The sequence below is a fragment of the Haliotis rufescens genome, unplaced genomic scaffold (genome assembly GCF_023055435.1).
Source record: "Haliotis rufescens isolate VD_foot unplaced genomic scaffold, xgHalRufe1.0.p SCAF_5, whole genome shotgun sequence".
Lineage (NCBI taxonomy): Eukaryota > Metazoa > Mollusca > Gastropoda > Lepetellida > Haliotidae > Haliotis > Haliotis rufescens.
The window spans coordinates 160,408-182,469 of record NW_025964223.1 but is presented as its reverse complement, the minus strand read 5'-3'; the positions used below and the strand labels follow the sequence as shown (position 1 = coordinate 182,469).

General features: G+C 40.1%; 1 protein-coding gene across 1 annotated transcript; it reads left to right on the top strand.

The window, feature by feature from the left end:
- Window positions 1–536: 536 nt before the first annotated feature.
- Window positions 537–19,704, top strand: LOC124125817. Its single transcript, XM_048384660.1, has 8 exons — window positions 537–857; window positions 14,567–14,971; window positions 15,721–16,041; window positions 16,754–16,789; window positions 17,059–17,157; window positions 18,232–18,322; window positions 18,656–18,896; window positions 19,142–19,704. Exons 1-8 carry the CDS (start codon window positions 800–802, stop codon window positions 19,226–19,228), a joined length of 1,338 nt encoding a protein of 445 aa, XP_048240617.1. The 5' UTR covers window positions 537–799; the 3' UTR covers window positions 19,229–19,704.
- Window positions 19,705–22,062: the final 2,358 nt, after the last annotated feature.

Here is a 22,062-nt window from a genome sequence, read left to right as displayed (position 1 = left end):
ATATGTCTCAGCAACTGCTCCAGCCTTATTAGTGTGTTTCCTGTGCAGCTGCCCTAGTGTCTGGAGAATATAGTGGTGACAGGAGGGGATAGGTAGCCCCGTGGTTAACGCGCCTCTCGTAACTAAGGCCCCTGGTTCTATGCTCCACATGAATACAATTCGCGGGGTCACTTTCTGTTCCTCGCCGTGACATTGCTGGAATACTTCCAAAACAGCGTAAATCATACTCACTCACTTACAAAATGAGGAAGACTCGTTGTTTCGAACCCAAACACGATTGTAGTACTATGTGACGCCATAACTCTAGCCTTCAATTGTCTACACAGGGAACATGCACAGGTGTTCAAAGCTGTCCAACTTATATTTGTCATCCGTACACCCCCCTCACCACGAGCATATTTTTTTATTTTTATTTAATTTTTTAAAATTTATTTATTTATATTTTTATTTATTTATTTATTATATGGGGTATACTTATATATTTACTTATTTAATTATGTATTTATATATTGGGGTTTATGTAAGTCTAAGTTAAGCTGTTGTCCTAACATGAATGTTCTATGCGATGAGCAATACGTAATAATAAACTGATAATATACAAAAACACCTTAAAAATGCGGGCTTTCAGCTTACTGTGCATCGCACGGGGCGAACTGTTCAATGCTCACCCGAATTCCCTTGTCACAATTTCCTGTTGACTCATGTTTTTCTATCACAGGCTTAACTAACTAGGTCAAATCACCGCATAAATTTCAGTCACCTTGAACAACAGGAAACGTGCACGATTTTGAGTTAAGGAATGGAAACTACCAAACTTATAGCAGCAGTTCTTGTGTGGATGCTGCTTCCACGTTCAGGTAAGCATGGGCAGATGTTTGCTGCAATGTATGCACTTTTTGGGCGTGGAGAGGAGGGGTCGGGGGGTAGCGTCCAGGTCACAGCGTGACAGCTAATCGTATAACAGTTCTTTCACAGTTTGAAAACGCTGCGTCCGTGGGATCTAACGGTATAAATCTGGGTGTGAAGATAACATTCCTCGCGTTGTGTATACTCATGTTAATACAGGCTATACACATATATCACACATCTCCTTGTGAATATACGTGTATGATAACACCTAATAACACTGGCTTGCGGTGACATTTATAATTCAACTGTAAAACTTAAAACATCCCTCTATGTTAAAAGGAGACCGAGAACTCTGCCATCGAAGATTTGTATGAAGTATACATGTAATGAAGGCTGGATATCCATATTACCCAATGCATATTTGTTGACAGGCAAAGAGGTGCGTGCAATTATTTTGTATACTATTTTGAAGCGAATACAACTGTTCAGACAGACATCTATTTCATTTCTTTTATGATAACTTATGTCTGTGAGCAGAACTTAAAAAAATTCATATTAACGCGTCAAAATTCAACTATATGTAATTTCAACTCGGAATTAAGTTTACAAAATGAAACAATACACGGGGAGAATTTAACTTGTTGTCATTGATGTATTACATGCTTTAACATCTTCTCGAAATATATATTTACATTATCTTTTCTTAAAATAAAGATGGCCTGGGGCAACATTGAACCTATTTTCGGTAAAAAAAGTGTAATTCCTTTTAAAATTTTACCAACTCAAAACGTTGATAAAACATCGACATATGTGCACCTTTGAAAGAACGAATTGTATGTCGTGATACCTTGTGCCTGATAATAATCCGGCCGTCCCTTTCATCTCCCCCCTCCCCTCCAACCCCCCTTTCCCTTGCAGTATATCAATTGCACGGATACTTAGCGTCTTATGTGAGAAGCTATTGTGAACTTAGGGTTGGGTACGTATTTATTACCTCAGGTTTAATCCTGTACCGGAAGATTTACACGCTCTTGCTCCTACATGTCTCATATAACAGGTTTGAGTTCTGCATATTTACTATAGACACTTTATTAACTAGTAATATATATCGGAAGTTTTCTTTTCGTCGTATGACAGTAACACCCGATGGCGTCACCTTGCTCGTGCAGTGCACTCAGTCTGCTATTTGCGCCCACCACACCCCTCCACTGCATCAACACAAACACAAGGGGGCCTAGCGTGACATGTGTTCAGTTAGCAATGTTGCCATGGCTTCAAGTAAGTGCAACTCTACACAAAAGAACGAGACACGGGCCGGAGGCAAGTATAGTGTGACGCCTATCTTGTGAGTGGTAATGTCCACGCGAAGCCCCCGACAGGTCACAACCGTCAGACATGAATTAACCGTCATCATGGGTAAATCAACACAATGTGGCGTAAAACAAATATTATATAAAGATGGCTCGTTAAGGAAGTAAGGTCTTAATTTAAAAGGCCCCTGTGTTATGTATACAGAGCGGAGTACACTACGAGAGAGAGAGAGAGAGAGAGAGAGAGAGAGAGAGAGAGAGAGAGAGAGAGAGAGAGAGAGAGAGAGAGAGAGAGAGAGAGAGAGAGAGAGAGAGAGAGATATGGTTTCGGAGTGATTTAACGTTCTTATCTTCACAAGGGAATGTTATCTGGTTGCCATGAAAACACAGTCGTACAATGAAATCGAAATTAATATAAATAATGCTTGATAATTGCACATGAAAATAACTCGATCACCAATTTATTAATTCAATACGTATACTTTGATTTGCGTGTAATTTATAAGTACGGGAGCAACGTTATCGCCAACAAGTGCTGGCGCCTGATGTCACGTGTGTTCTTAACCTAATGAATTATAGCCAGTCAGCAGCGATTCGTAACTTTACAACAATTTCGCGTTTAGTTTAAGGGGGAACAATGTTCCACTGACGGTCTTGTGCCCATTTTCACCCCTTTTCCAGATATTGTCGTTAGTGGTCTAGTGGATACAGGGCTATAGCTAGCGTCTGCACGGAGACCGGAAGGTCTGCGGTTCGATCCTAGGTGGTGTCATACCAAGGGACGTCCCCCTGCCTGGCGCTCGACATTAAGGGGAAAACGCAGTATTTTTGTTAAACTGCGGCATGGCATCTCATGGCTAGCATTATATATCCGGCATTATGGGACTAGTACAAGCACGCACGCAAGCACGCACGCACAAACACACACACACACACACACACACACACACACACACACACACACACACACACACACACACACACACACAAGCAAGCAAGCACGCGAGCGCTCGTAAATGCACGTAGCTATATGTGCAAACATGTCGATGTCAAACCCCATCCATTGTACTTAATACCACTTTATGTATATCATTAACTTATCAATTGATGCGCACCTTAAATGTTCGTTTGCAACAAATACAACCAGTACAAGAAACAAAACAAAATCTTGTCTGAGACATCACTATCGATGTGCCTTTAACTGGGTACCCGTCTATTGATTTACATGACTGCACACCAACATATTGTCAACTATATCTGCGCCTGGAGACTTTCACACGTAGAGGCAGCGCTGCCATCTGAAGTCTCTTCACAATCATGACCACGGTGTTCCTTTGTTTAAGGACAACATATGCAAACTAGAATATGGAGCAGTCGATTTTTATCGGATCAAAACATGACTGACTTTTACCATCTGACTCTCGTGAATACACCATGAGACATACATACAATGTCCTTCAACCATCTGACTCTCGTGAATACACTATGAGACATACATACAATGTCCTTTAACCATCTGACTCTCGTGAATACACTATGAGACATACATACAATGTCCTTTAACCATCTGACTCTCGTGAATACACTATGAGACATACATACAATGTCCTTTAACCATCTGACTCTCGTGAATACACTATGAGACATACATACAATGTCCTTTAACCATCTGACTCTCGTGAATACACTATGAAAAATACATACAATGTCCTTCTACCATCTGACTCTCGTGAATACACTATGAGACATACATACAATGTCCTTTAACCATCTGACTCTCGTGAATACACTATCAGACATACATACAATGTCCTTTAACCATCTGACTCTCGTGAATACACTATGAGACATACACACAATGTCCTTTAACCATCTGACTCTCGTGAATACACTATGAGACATACACACAATGTCCTTTAACCATCTGACTCTCGTGAATACACTATGAGACATACATACAATGTCCTTTAACCATCTGACTCTCGTGAATACACTACGAGACATACATACAATGTCCTTTAACCATCTGACTCTCGTGAATACACTATGAGACATACATACAATGTCCTTCTACCATCTGACTCTCGTGAATACACTATGAGGCATACATACAATGTCCTTTAACCATCTGACTCTCGTGAATACACTATGAGACATACATACAATGTCTTTCTACCATCTGACTCTCGTGAATACACTATGAGACATACATACAATGTCCTTTAACCATCTGACTCTCGTGAATACACTATGAGGCATACATTCAATGTCCTTCTACCATCTGACTCTCGTGAATACACTATGAGACATACATACAATGTCCTTCTACCATCTGACTCTCGTGAATACACTATGAGACATACATACAATGTCCTTTAACCATCTGACTCTCGTGAATACACTATGAGACATACATACAATGTCCTTTAACCATCTGACTCTCGTGAATACACTATGAGACATACATACAATGTCCTTCTACCATCTGACTCTCGTGAATACACTATGAGGCATACATACAATGTCCTTCTACCATCTGACTCTCGTGAATACACTGAGACATACATACATACAATGTCCTTTAACCATCTGACTGATGTAAATACACTATGAGACATACATACAATGTCCTTTAACCATCTGACTCTCGTGAATACACTATGAGACATACATACAATGTCCTTTAACCATCTGACTGATGTAAATACACTATGAGACATACATACAATGTCCTTTAACCATCTGACTCTCGTGAATACACTATGAGACATACATACAATGTCCTTTAACCATCTGACTCTCGTGAATACACTATGAGACATACATACAATGTCCTTTAACCATCTGACTCTCGTGAATACACTATGAGACATACATACAATGTCCTTTAACCATCTGACTCTCGTGAATACACTATGAGGCATACATACAATGTCCTTTTACCATCTGACTCTCGTGAATACACTATGAGACATACATACAATGTCCTTTAACCATCTGACTCTCGTGAATACACTATGAGACATACATACAATGTCCTTTAACCATCTGACTCTCGTGAATACACTATGAGACATACATACAATGTCCTTTAACCATCTGACTCTCGTGAATACACTATGAGACATACATACAATGTCCTTTAACCATCTGACTCTCGTGAATACACTATGAGACATACATACAATGTCCTTTAACCATCTGACTCTCGTGAATACACTATCAGACATACATACAATGTCCTTTAACCATCTGACTCTCGTGAATACACTATGAGGCATACATACAATGTCCTTTTACCATCTGACTCTCGTGAATACACTATGAGACATACATACAATGTCCTTTAACCATCTGACTCTCGTGAATACACTATGAGACATACATACAATGTCCTTTAACCATCTGACTCTCGTGAATACACTATGAGACATACATACAATGTCCTTTTACCATCTGACTCTCGTGAATACACTATGAGACATACTTACAATGTCCTTCTACCATCTGACTCTCGTGAATACATTGAGACATACATACAATGTCCTTCTACCATCTGACTCTCGTGAATACACTATGAGACATACATACAATGTCCTTCTACCATCTGACTCTCGTGAATACACTATGAGACATACATACAATGTCCTTCTACCATCTGACTCTCGTGAATACACTATGAGACATACATACAATGTCCTTTAACCATCTGACTCTCGTGAATACACTATGAGACATACATACAATGTCCTTTAACCATCTGACTCTCGTGAATACACTATGAGACATACATACAATGTCCTCTAACCATCTGACTCTCGTGAATACACTATGAGACATACATACAATGTCCTTTAACCATCTGACTGATGTAAATACACTATGAGACATACATACAATGTCCTTTAACCATCTGACTCTCGTGAATACACTATGAGACATACATACAATGTCCTTTAACCATCTGACTGATGTAAATACACTATGAGACATACATACAATGTCCTTCTACCATCTGACTCTCGTGAATACACTATGAGACATACATACAATGTCCTTCTACCATCTGACTCTCGTGAATACACTATGAGACATACATACAATGTCCTTCTACCATCTGACTCTCGTGAATACACTATGAGACATACATACAATGTCCTTTTACCATCTGACTCTCGTGAATACACTATGAGGCATACATACAATGTCCTTTAACCATCTGACTCTCGTGAATACACTATGAGACATACATACAATGTCCTTTAACCATCTGACTCTCGTGAATACACTATGAGACATATATACAATGTCCTTTAACCATCTGACTCTCGTGAATACACTATGAGACATACATACAATGTCCTTCTACCATCTGACTCTCGTGAATACACTATGAGACATACATACAATGTCCTTTAACCATCTGACTCTCGTGAATACACTATGAGGCATACATACAATGTCCTTTAACCATCTGACTCTCGTGAATACACTACGAGACATACATACAATGTCCTTTAACCATCTGACTGATGTAAATACACTATGAGACATACATACAATGTCCTTTAACCATCTGACTCTCGTGAATACACTATGAGACATACATACAATGTCCTTTAACCATCTGACTCTCGTGAATACACTATGAGGCATACATACAATGTCCTTTAACCATCTGACTCTCGTGAATACACTATGAGACATACACACAATGTCCTTTAACCATCTGACTCTCGTGAATACACTATGAGACATACATACAATGTCCTTCTACCATCTGACTCTCGTGAATACACTATGAGACATACATACAATGTCCTTCTACCATCTGACTCTCGTGAATACACTATGAGGCATACATACAATGTCCTTTAACCATCTGACTCTCGTGAATACACTATGAGACATACATACAATGTCCTTTAACCATCTGACTCTCGTGAATACACTATGTGACATACATACAATGTCCTTTAACCATCTGACTCTCGTGAATACACTATGAGACATACATACAATGTCCTTTAACCATCTGACTGATGTAAATACACTATGAGACATACATACAATGTCCTTTAACCATCTGACTCTCGTGAATACACTATGAGGTATACATACAATGTCCTTCTACCATCTGACTCTCGTGAATACACTATGAGGCATACATACAATGTCCTTTAACCATCTGACTCTCGTGAATACACTATGAAAAATACATACAATGTCCTTCTACCATCTGACTCTCGTGAATACACTATGAGACATACATACAATGTCCTTTAACCATCTGACGCTCGTGAATACACTATCAGACATACATACAATGTCCTTTAACCATCTGACTCTCGTGAATACACTATGAGACATACATACAATGTCCTTTAACCATCTGACTCTCGTGAATACACTATGAGACATACACACAATGTCCTTTAACCATCTGACTCTCGTGAATACACTATGATACATACATACAATGTCCTTTAACCATCTGACTCTCGTGAATACACTACGAGACATACATACAATGTCCTTTAACCATCTGACTCTCGTGAATACACTATGAGACATACATACAATGTCCTTCTACCATCTGACTCTCGTGAATACACTATGAGGCATACATACAATGTCCTTTAACCATCTGACTCTCGTGAATACACTATGAGACATACATACAATGTCCTTCTACCATCTGACTCTCGTGAATACACTATGAGACATACATACAATGTCCTTTAACCATCTGACTCTCGTGAATACACTATGAGGCATACATTCAATGTCCTTCTACCATCTGACTCTCGTGAATACACTATGAGACATACATACAATGTCCTTCTACCATCTGACTCTCGTGAATACACTATGAGACATACATACAATGTCCTTTAACCATCTGACTCTCGTGAATACACTATGAGACATACATACAATGTCCTTTAACCATCTGACTCTCGTGAATACACTATGAGACATACATACAATGTCCTTCTACCATCTGACTCTCGTGAATACACTATGAGGCATACATACAATGTCCTTCTACCATCTGACTCTCGTGAATACACTGAGACATACATACATACAATGTCCTTTAACCATCTGACTGATGTAAATACACTATGAGACATACATACAATGTCCTTTAACCATCTGACTCTCGTGAATACACTATGAGACATACATACAATGTCCTTTAACCATCTGACTCTCGTGAATACACTATGAGGCATACATACAATGTCCTTTAACCATCTGACTCTCGTGAATACACTATGAGACATACACACAATGTCCTTTAACCATCTGACTCTCGTGAATACACTATGAGACATACATACAATGTCCTTCTACCATCTGACTCTCGTGAATACACTATGAGACATACATACAATGTCCTTCTACCATCTGACTCTCGTGAATACACTATGAGGCATACATACAATGTCCTTTAACCATCTGACTCTCGTGAATACACTATGAGACATACATACAATGTCCTTTAACCATCTGACTCTCGTGAATACACTATCAGACATACATACAATGTCCTTTAACCATCTGACTCTCGTGAATACACTATGAGACATACATACAATGTCCTTTAACCATCTGACTGATGTAAATACACTATGAGACATACATACAATGTCCTTTAACCATCTGACTCTCGTGAATACACTATGAGACATACATACAATGTCCTTTAACCATCTGACTCTCGTGAATACACTATCAGACATACATACAATGTCCTTTAACCATCTGACTCTCGTGAATACACTATGAGGCATACATACAATGTCCTTTTACCATCTGACTCTCGTGAATACACTATGAGACATACATACAATGTCCTTTAACCATCTGACTCTCGTGAATACACTATGAGACATACATACAATGTCCTTTAACCATCTGACTCTCGTGAATACACTATGAGACATACATACAATGTCCTTTTACCATCTGACTCTCGTGAATACACTATGAGACATACTTACAATGTCCTTCTACCATCTGACTCTCGTGAATACATTGAGACATACATACAATGTCCTTCTACCATCTGACTCTCGTGAATACACTATGAGACATACATACAATGTCCTTCTACCATCTGACTCTCGTGAATACACTATGAGACATACATACAATGTCCTTCTACCATCTGACTCTCGTGAATACACTATGAGACATACATACAATGTCCTTTAACCATCTGACTCTCGTGAATACACTATGAGACATACATACAATGTCCTCTAACCATCTGACTCTCGTGAATACACTATGAGACATACATACAATGTCCTCTAACCATCTGACTCTCGTGAATACACTATGAGACATACATACAATGTCCTTTAACCATCTGACTGATGTAAATACACTATGAGACATACATACAATGTCCTTTAACCATCTGACTCTCGTGAATACACTATGAGACATACATACAATGTCCTTTAACCATCTGACTGATGTAAATACACTATGAGACATACATACAATGTCCTTCTACCATCTGACTCTCGTGAATACACTATGAGACATACATACAATGTCCTTCTACCATCTGACTCTCGTGAATACACTATGAGACATACATACAATGTCCTTCTACCATCTGACTCTCGTGAATACACTATGAGACATACATACAATGTCCTTTTACCATCTGACTCTCGTGAATACACTATGAGGCATACATACAATGTCCTTTAACCATCTGACTCTCGTGAATACACTATGAGACATACATACAATGTCCTTTAACCATCTGACTCTCGTGAATACACTATGAGACATATATACAATGTCCTTTAACCATCTGACTCTCGTGAATACACTATGAGACATACATACAATGTCCTTCTACCATCTGACTCTCGTGAATACACTATGAGACATACATACAATGTCCTTTAACCATCTGACTCTCGTGAATACACTATGAGGCATACATACAATGTCCTTTAACCATCTGACTCTCGTGAATACACTACGAGACATACATACAATGTCCTTTAACCATCTGACTGATGTAAATACACTATGAGACATACATACAATGTCCTTTAACCATCTGACTCTCGTGAATACACTATGAGACATACATACAATGTCCTTTAACCATCTGACTCTCGTGAATACACTATGAGGCATACATACAATGTCCTTTAACCATCTGACTCTCGTGAATACACTATGAGACATACACACAATGTCCTTTAACCATCTGACTCTCGTGAATACACTATGAGACATACATACAATGTCCTTCTACCATCTGACTCTCGTGAATACACTATGAGACATACATACAATGTCCTTCTACCATCTGACTCTCGTGAATACACTATGAGGCATACATACAATGTCCTTTAACCATCTGACTCTCGTGAATACACTATGAGACATACATACAATGTCCTTTAACCATCTGACTCTCGTGAATACACTATGTGACATACATACAATGTCCTTTAACCATCTGACTCTCGTGAATACACTATGAGACATACATACAATGTCCTTTAACCATCTGACTGATGTAAATACACTATGAGACATACATACAATGTCCTTTAACCATCTGACTCTCGTGAATACACTATGAGGTATACATACAATGTCCTTTAACCATCTGACTCTCGTGAATACACTATGAGGCATACATACAATGTCCTTTAACCATCTGACTCTCGTGAATACACTATGAGACATACATACAATGTCCTTTAACCATCTGGCTCTCGTGAATACACTATGAGACATACATACAATGTCCTTTAACCATCTGACTCTCGTGAATACACTATGAGACATACATACAATGTCCTTTAACCATCTGACTCTCGTGAATACACCATGAGGCATACATACAATGTCCTTCTACCATCTGACTCTCGTGAATACACTATGAGACATACATACAATGTCCTTTTACCATCTGACTCTCGTGAATACACTATGAGGCATACATACAATGTCCTTTAACCATCTGACTCTCGTGAATACACTATGAGACATACATACAATGTCCTTCTACCATCTGACTCTCGTGAATACACTATGAGACATACATACAATGTCCTTCTACCATCTGACTCTCGTGAATACACTATGAGGCATACATACAATGTCCTTTAACCATCTGACTCTCGTGAATACACTATGAGACATACATACAATGTCCTTTAACCATCTGACTCTCGTGAATACACTATGAGACATACATACAATGTCCTTTAACCATCTGACTCTCGTGAATACACTATGAGACATACATACAATGTCCTTTAACCATCTGACTGATGTAAATACACTATGAGACATACATACAATGTCCTTTAACCATCTGACTCTCGTGAATACACTATGAGACATACATACAATGTCCTTCTACCATCTGACTCTCGTGAATACACTATGAGACATACATACAATGTCCTTTAACCATCTGACTCTCGTGAATACACTATGAGACATACATACAATGTCCTTTAACCATCTGACTGATGTAAATACACTATGAGACATACATACAATGTCCTTTAACCATCTGACTCTCGTGAATACACTATGAGACATACATACAATGTCCTTTAACCATCTGACTCTCGTGAATACACTATGAGACATACATACAATGTCCTTTAACCATCTGACTCTCGTGAATACACTATGAGGCATACATACAATGTCCTTTAACCATCTGACTGATGTAAATACACTATGAGACATACATACAATGTCCTTTAACCATCTGACTCTCGTGAATACACTATGAGACATACATACAATGTCCTTTAACCATCTGACTCTCGTGAATACACTATGAGACATACATACAATGTCCTTTAACCATCTGACTGATGTAAATACACTATGAGACATACATACAATGTCCTTTAACCATCTGACTGATGTAAATACACTTTTTAATAACACTATGAGATTGGATCCAGAAGCAAAATATGCACAAAGTATAATAATTTTGCCAATGATTATTATCACCATATCATCTTAGACTGTGAATGTGCACTTTCAGAGAGAGAGAGAGATGCATTCTTTCTCCCTCTAATTGATAATCTTGATGTTGAAATGTATGTAAAAAAAGAGATGATGGTAAACCATGATATGTTAGCATTTTTTCTTGGTGCAGATGACAATGACATTGTTGGCATTTTACTGTTATAGAATTCTCTAAGTATTTATATAAAATAATTCAATATCCTAAACAACGTGTGGTAATATTACCAATAGTCCTCACTGTTTATAGCCTGTATATATGCGGGACACTAATATATACATGTATTCCTCACTGTTTATAGCCTGTATATATGCGGGACACTGATATATACATGTATTCCTCACTGTTTATAGCCTGTATATATGCGGGACACTGATATATACATGTATTTCTCACTGTTTATAGCCTGTATATATGCGGGACACTGATATATACATGTATTCCTCACTGTTTATAGCCTGTATATATGCGGGACACTGATATATACATGTATTCCTCACTGTTTATAGCCTGTATATATGCGGGACACTGATATATACATGTATTCCTCACTGTTTATAGCCTGTATATATGCGGGACACTGATATATACATGTATTCCTCACTGTTTATAGCCTGTATATATGCGGGACACTGATATATACATGTATTCCTCACTGTTTATAGCCTGTATATATGCGGGACACTGATATATACATGTATTCCTCACTGTTTATAGCCTGTATATATGCGGGACACTGATATATACATGTATTTCTCACTGTTTATAGCCTGTATATATGCGGGACACTGATATATACAGGTATGGTTTGTCAGTTAATTGTTTAATGACATAATTTTGATGTTTTCAGAATTTTCGGATTTATCTGGAGGAAATAAAGACATTCATTCATTGACCTTGTACCATCTGAGTGATGTAAATAGACTTTATAATAACACTGTTGTGTAACAGCGGGATAGCGTCTGTGTGGAACGACCAATACTAGTAAGGGGTTGATGGGATTTATTTTCGCCTGCTGTTCTATCGGGGATTTGGAGATCCCACCACAATATGGATAAGGCTGATAATACCCTAAAGCAAAATATAATAAGGGTGAATTAGTGACATACAGTTACAAGAATCTATAATTAAACAAACATCTTATTACATTTACTGTATACCATGAGCATGAATTTAAGCATATATTATCAGAACAGCCATCAGTATATTATTACAGCTACAAATCCGATTTATATAATACAATAGACATAAAAATATAACATTATACATACATACAATTAACACAAGTGTACTCAAATACTGTACAATATATTACTGATATTTATAGCTGTAAGCTATAAATTATAGCTAGAGATGAATGTATTCTAACAGATACAGATACAAGCTATAAACTATATAAATTACTAAAAGCACCTTATAACAACATGGTAGCTTTACACACTAATTACCTTATATTCTAATTGGTTACTTTAGCAATGACCTATCACACTACACACTAATGTATCATGACTTTGAAGAATAAGTAATATATTTACAACATTGCACATTATGCGGATGATATTGCAAATTATACTGTATAACAGATATTCAATTAAAAATGATAAAAGTATATTTAACAAGACTAAAATATCAGATCTTAACCTCCTTATGATAAATATAAATACTAAAGAAGTCTAAATTAACTTAACCCAATCAGTGCAGTGCTGTGAATCATGCAGAGTTGTAACGCAGCAATGACCAGAGAAGAGAAATGTTGAAGTGTTTAACGCTACAAACCTGGTCACCTGCTACAGAAACACTAGAACAGGCAATCACGTACGTTTAAAATACGTAAGTTTAAATACACAGTATTTACATACTGCTACAATTAGACATACAGACATTGTCCGTGTTCCATCTGACTGATGTAATTACCCTTAATACTAACACCATGAGACATACACTCAATGCCTTTGTGCCAACAGTCAGCAGATATCGGTGGTATCCTGGACATGTGTTAAAGGGTCAAGGTTATGTGTAGACATTAACCTTCTGCCAGGTGCATGTAACCTTCATACATTCCTATGACCCTATGACCCTTTAAGCAACATTCCACTATTGCATTGCAGAATGCTTGATTGTGATTGGTCACAGCACAATTAAATTCCATTTGTTACCTCTAAACTAAGCCTTTTTTGCACAAACACCGTGCATATTAATACATCAGTTTTAAAGCTCTCGGTTCCAGATTATGATAAGAGATGTTGAATCCACGGTGAGACGACCCCAAGTTTAAAAATACGTTTTCTCTTAATTATGCCCGCACTCACCCTTATCAAAAAGCGCGAATCTATAATGATCCTTGCGTTTTCATTTCTTTCAGGTTCTTCAATTGCAAATTGCAAAGATGCCGTAGAAAGGGGATATGAAACCAATGTTTGTCACTACAAAACAGAACCATCAATTTTAAAATGTTCCCGGAATGAAGAAATATTAGTTTTGAAACTTTTACAAAGAACTGAGACAGACTGTAATCCAAATGGCGACGGTTGTTGTGAAAACAAGAGAGATGACAAACTGTACGACATCGGGGGGTGTTTGGTGAACGAGAGCGAGGCTAGCAGGAAGACGGTCTACCAGTCAGCGCTGCGCGAGGTCCTGGAGGAGTGCAGTCAGAGGAGGTACTGTCTCCTGGAGAGTCAGGGCACCCACCTCCGCAGCCTCATGAACATCACACTGGAGGGGAGGCGTCCGTCAGCCGTGCTGGTCAACCACGAATGTGTTAAAGGTAATTGTCGGATGGCCTTATTTTGAAATAGAAATAGAATAACGAATACGCTCGATGCAGTTTTTAAGTTGCAAAGGATAAGGTATTATAAGGACCATAATTTCATAGTTACAGACAGTTTAGTTAATTTAAAGATATCAGCCATACTCAGAGTTGGTCTTCAGTTACCCATGCTTGTTGTAAGACTAAAGTGAGTGAGTGAGTGAGTACGGGTTTACGCCGCTTTTAGCTATATTCCAGCAATATCACGGCGGGGACACCAGAAATGGGCTTCACACATTGTACCCATGTCGGGAATCGAACCCGGGTCTTCGACGTGACGAGCGAACACTTTAACCACTAGGCTACCCGACCGCCCCTTGTAAGACTAAAGAGGATCGGGTGGTCAGGCTCAGTGGCATGGCTGATTGCATGGCCTTCTGCTACAGTTGGGTGAATTTTTACTCATGGGAGCACGGGTGGTCCAGTCGTCTAAGGCGCCGCGATTCGCTGTGCAGAGTTGCGTCCCTTTGGCACACCAGAAACCTATGATTGTGGGTTCGAATCCCTGTTCGCCCCGATTATGTTTCTAGGTTTGTCAGCACCATACCCGTGCTTGTGGGTTTCACCGGAGTGGTAAACGCCGTGATATAACTGGAAAACTGTTAAAAGCGGCGTTAAACTCAACTCACTCACTCACACTCACTGTACGGATAACAAATCCCGTTTGGGACAACATGACTTCGTAACTTGTTATTATTCTTACACAGCGGATGAATCAGTGAAAGTTTGCCAGAACCAGGCAAGAAAAGGTCCACATGTCTACATCGGTCTTGGCCAGACGATGACGTCATCAGCTGCGACCTGCACGTGTACAGTAAGGGGAGGTAACCGCGTTCAGCTGCTCGATGTCCGGCTTGGTGAAGGTCAGAGCAGACTGTTCCTCAGAGACAATGACAACACAGTCCTCACGCTCGGTGGCGAGGACATCCATTTCATGCAGACAAAGACGATCGGCCTGTCAGAATGGAGTTTGCATCTCGAGGTGGACCAGGAGAGCCGCCCACACAGTGTCTGGATGAAAGTGGAAGGTGCTGTCCTCTGTCATAACGGACCTGTCAAAATGCATTTCATATATCATTCAAATATCTCCAAGGTCGTAAAACATATTTTCGTTTCCTCCTTTTTTTCAGTGGAATATATTTTTAGTCAATGAAAGATCAATCTTTCTCTTATTTCTGCTTAAAGATGTCTTTCTGTATAATCCGATATTCACAGAACTTATTTGAAAACCGGATTTTTTACCAGATAAAGCCAGACAGCATAAACGGGCAAGGGAAAGTATACAACAATGTTTGATGGTGGCTAAAATGAAACAAACACGAAATAGTTATTCGATGTTGATGTTCAAGTGTATGCTTCGTTTTGTTCCTCCGTTTAGTTTAGCGAGTGTTTACGTGACCCACACGACGACGGGACAGTGTTTCTACTGTCTCTGGAAGCCCCCGGAGTAATCAGACCATGTAATTGTACTTATAACTGATCGTGGGTTCGAATCCCATTGCTCTGTGATTATGGTTCTTGGTTTGTCGGCGCCATACTCATGCTCGTGGGATTCACCAAAGCCGAACACGTCTGGGACATGTTGCATCGCAGGATTGTCTCCAACATCAAGCTGATACGACATTATATATCTGAAATATTGTTCAAATCAGCGTTAATATCAACTCACTCACACTCACTCTACGCATCTCCGTATATACTAGTTCCCTAACGCACTATAATTGGTTTTTGTTTCGCCAGGATCCGGTAATTCTACGGTTGACGTCACATGCAGTGGTAGGTTCTTTACAACTTTACATTTATATCATCATTTAAATACTGTTGTTCTTCTGTAGCTATACATGTAAGCCCATTTCTGGTGTCCCCCGCCGTGATATTGCTGGAATATTGCTAAAAGCGACGTAAAACCATACTCACTCACTCGCTCACTCACTATCCATGTGAAGAATGTTATACTGTAACTTGTCACGTATTACAACAGAGAACCGAATCCTCTTCTTTCATGCAAGATTTTAGTTTCAACAAATTTATGTTTCATTATTCAGATACACAAGCAAGCCCCTCCCCATCCTCCTCATCAGAAGCACCCACAGCAGCATCCCCAACACTTGCACTTCCCGTACAGCCGAGCCCGACGTCAAATTGTAAGTTTTTAAAATGTTTGAACCACTCTATTCTGTATTTCATGTGAACCAATATCTGTTCCAAGCGTTTCACGTCTGAACCACTCCCGCCCACGTTTCATTTAATGTCTGAACCACTCTCTAACATGTGTTTCAGGTCTGAGCCACTATGTCTTGTGTTTCATGTCCGAACTACTATTTGCCTCACTTGTTTCAGGTCTGAACATCATCTGTTGTGTGTTTCATGTCTGAACTACTATGTCTTGTGTTTCATGTCCGAACTACTATTTGCCTCACTTGTTCCAGGTCCGAACACCATCTGTTGTGCGTTTCAGGTCTGAACGACTCCAATTTATGTCTAACCCACACTGTGCCCTATGTTTCTCATGTCTGAACCGGGCGGTCGGGTAGCCTAGTGGTTAAAGCGTTCGCTCGTCACGCCAAAACCCGGGTTCGATTCCCGACATGGGTACAATGTGTGAAGCCCATTTCTGGTGTCCCCCGCCGTGATATTGCTGTGCTGTGTGTTTCAGGTCTGCACCACTCATCTCAACCACTACATGTGTCGTGTTTCAGGTCTGAATCACTATCTGTGTGATATGTGTCGTGCCTGCTCCACTCCCTGTCACACGTGTATCAGGTCTGAACCACTATCTGAACCACTACATGTGTCGTGTCTAAACCACTCTCCGTCGCATGTTTCAGGTCTGACCCACTATCTGAACCACTACATGTGTCGTGTCTAAACCACTCTCCGTCGCATGTTTCAGGTCTGACCCACTATCTGAACCACTACATGTGTCGTGTCTAAACCACTCTCCGTCGCATGTTTCAGGTCTGACCCACTATCTGAACCACTACATGTGTCGTGTCTAAACCACTCTCCGTCGCATGTTTCAGGTCTGACCCACTATCTGAACCACTACATGTGTCGTGTCTAAACCACTCTCCGTCGCATGTTTCAGGTCTGACCCACTATCTGAACCACTACATGTGTCGTGTCTAAACCACTCTCCGTCGCATGTTTCAGGTCTGACCCACTATCTGAACCACTACATGTGTCGTGTCTAAACCACTCTCTGTCGCATGTTTCAGGTCTGACCCACTATCTGCCGTACGTGTTTCTTATCCTTGGCCTGGCGTCTGGCTTCCTGACGGGAGTTGTCCTGGCAGTGTACGTCAAAAGGTAGGTGCATTCCACCGCAGGAAGGTGGGCTGTGTTCATGTATTGGCGGTTGCAACTTACTGATTATGAACTTAGTTGATATTAAACCAAATGTTAGAGTAGTCACATGGAACAATTACTTGATGACGTTATAATTCACATCTATCTCGGGACGGTGGGGTAACCTAGTGGTTAATGCATTTGCTCGTCACGCCGAAGACCCGGGTTCGATTCCCCAGATGGGTACAATGTGTGAAGCCCATTTTCCGGTGTCCCCGCCGTTATATTGCTGGAATATTGCTAAAAGCGTCGTAAAACCATATTCACTCACTCACTCATATTTACCTCTGTCAGAATTCTGAAACGATCGCCTTTCAAGAAGAAGCCTCCCCCACCCCCCTCTGTTGTCCCGGGGAAAGGGAGAAGTCCCGAGGAGCCAGTCTACTCCCTCCCCTACAACAACCAGGGGAGACTGATTGTAGTCAGGTCCCTGAAGAGACCCCGCGGAACCTTCTCTCAGGGTGACACGAACACCCAGCCAAAGCACAGTTATTCATCTAATCCAACCATTGACAAGGGGTTTGTGTACTCCAAGGTAATGTGTGAATATCAACAAACATATAAACATTCCCGTTCGATGTTGAATCATAAAGTAATAATTCCCTTTAAAAACAAAGGCATAAGATAAAATTATGTAAAAGGTGAACTTTTATTATATTGAATAAAATGATTCCCGAAAATATAATAAGCACATATTATAGTTTGCAAACAGTTTATTATTCTATTATGTAAGTTCTATATCGGCTTGTATCGTAAAACGTTATGATAATCTATATTTAGGGTGACGCTATCGCTTCAAGCGAGGAGAAGCTGAGAACCCCGACATATCCTTGGTCCGACTCTTGCTCAGGGAGCACAGGACCTTAGAATCTCACGGCTGACAACTTACTACCTGGATTGCTGGGTCCATTCCACTCAACACACCGGTGAAACAGTAGAAACTTCATGTAATTGAAAATCACGGTTGAACAAAACTTAGTACTAATGCCTGGAGCATGTAGGTATCAACTCTTTTAGCGGAAGCTGGTATCTGTTGTACGCCAGTTGTATCTACACATGAGTTGACTGTTGTACGCCAGTTGTATCTACACATTAGTTGACTGTTGTACGCCAGTTGTACCTTCACATGAGTTGACTGTTGTACGCCAGTTGTATCAACACGTGAGTTGACTGTTGTACGCCAGTTGTATCTACACGTGAGTTGACTCTTGTACGCCAGTTGTATCTACACGTGAGTTGACTGTTGTACGCCAGTTTTATCTACACGTGAGTTGACTGTTGTACGCCAGTTGTATCAACACGTGAGTTGACTGTTGTACGCCAGTTTTATCTACACGTGAGTTCACAATTGTACGCCAGTTGTACCTTCACATGAGTTGACTGTTGTACGCCAATTGTATCTACACGTGAGTTGACTGTTGTACGCCAGTTGTATCTACACATAAGTTGACTGTTGTACGCCAGTTGTACCGTCACTTGAGTTGACTGTTGTAAGCCAGTTGTACCTTCACATGAGTTGACTGTTGTACGCCAGTTGTATCTACACGTGAGTTGACTGTTGTACGCCAGTTGTATCTACACGTGAGTTGACTGTTGTACACCAGTTGTACCGTCACTTGAGTTGACTGTTGTACGCCAGTTGTATCTACACGTGAGTTGACTGTTGTACACCAGTTGTATCTACACCTGAGTTGACTGTTGTACGCCAGTTGTACCTTCACATGACTTGACTGTTGTACGCCAGTTGTATCTACACGTGAGTTGACTGTTGTACGCCAGTTGTATCTACACCTGAGTTGACTGTTGTACACCAGTTGTACCGTCACTTGAGTTGACTGTTGTACGCCAGTTGTATCTACACGTGAGTTGACTGTTGTACGCCAGTTGTACCGTCACTTGAGTTGATTGTTGTACGCCAGTTGCATCTACACGTGAGTTGACTGTTGTACACCAGTTGTATCTACACATGAGTTGACTGTTGTACGCCAGTTGTATCTACACGTGAGTTGACTGTTGAACGCCAGTTGTACCGTCACTTGAGTTGACTGTTGTACGCCAGTTGTATCTACACGTGAGTTGACTGTTGTACACCAGTTGTATCTACACGTGAGTTAACTGTTGTACGCCAGTTGTATCTACACGTGAGTTGACTGGTGTACACCAGTTGTATCTACACGTGAGTTGACTGTTGTACGCCAGTTGTATCTACACGTGAGTTGACTGTTGTACGCCAGTTGTATCTACACGTGAGTTGACTGTTGTACACCAGTTGTATCTACACATGAGTTGACTGTTGTACACCAGTTGTATCTACACGTGAGTTGACTGTTGTTCTTGATGACCATTGTCTCGTGCTATATTTTACACTGCCAGTGATAAGAATTTAACAGAAACGTCTGAGTTCCCATTGTTTTATGTTACTGAGTGCAGTGCATTCAACGTGTTACCTGCAACACAATATTAATGTATTTACTATATATCATATTTTCATTGTTTTGACGTTTGTAGAAGTAGAATAATTAGAAGTCATTTTATATTCATTGTTAAACCAGTACACAAAAACCCTGTTAGTCCGGTAATCACTGGGGGACATAGACATATTTTCAAAGCGACGTCTCCGTTACCCGGAAATATTTGATTCATCAATATTTCACTGGGAACAGTAGCGTCCGGATTAACGAGGTTTGCCTGTATTTCACTGAGAACAGTGGCGTCCGGATTAACGAGGCTTCCCTGTATTTCACTGGGAACAGTAGCGTCCGGTTTAACAAGGTTTCCCTGCATTTCACCGGGAACAGTAGCGTCCGGATAAACGAGGTTTGCCTGTATTTCACAGGGAACAGTAGTGTCCGGATTAACGAGGTTTCCCTGCATTTCACTGAGAACAGTAGCGTCCGGTTTTACGAGGTTTCCCTGTATTTCACTGCCGTGTAAGGGTTGTTGTGCAGACATAGTCGGAAGTATGGCGACGCATCAAACAGTCGCGAGGGCATGTCAACAGTTTAGTTTCAGAGCCTTTGAGAATATACATTGATGTATTGTATCAGCTGCCCCTCCAACCCTCGACATGTTAAAGTTGTTCCGATGTTTATATTTGTTTTACATGTTTTATATTATCTATTAACTGTTTGATTGGCATTCTAGAAGTTGTTGAGGGAGTAAGAAAACGTACAACGTTATTAATAACATCTTCTGGCTTATTGCATGTAGATTTTTACAAACTTGATTAAGGTGGAAGTTATATGTTTTCTTACTTCATATTCTATGTTGTAAAATATCCAATCGTTACAGTTATTCCAGTTGCTACGTACTGCCAGTATCACCGTCCGCATCCATTATTCTTAAACCATTACATTCTCAGGATATATTGATGATCACCACCTCGTAAATATATAGTTCACATAACAAGCATAAGGTTATGCACTGCCAACCATGTGATATTCCGATTTACATACCAATAGGGGTCATACCGGTCATCGACCTGTCTGGAACCCAACCCTGCCACATTCAGTATTGTGGGGGCTATTCTACCCCCGGGCTGATTCATTCTATCCCCACTGTTTACAAACAAGACGATCCAGCTGACACAAGGGATCAAGGTGGATTTTTTATTCGAACCTCTGCGTAGAATTGGGGGACATCTGAGGTTTTGGCGCCCCCGTGCACCGCACCCCCCAGTGTGTAACTGATCTGTGTGGAGA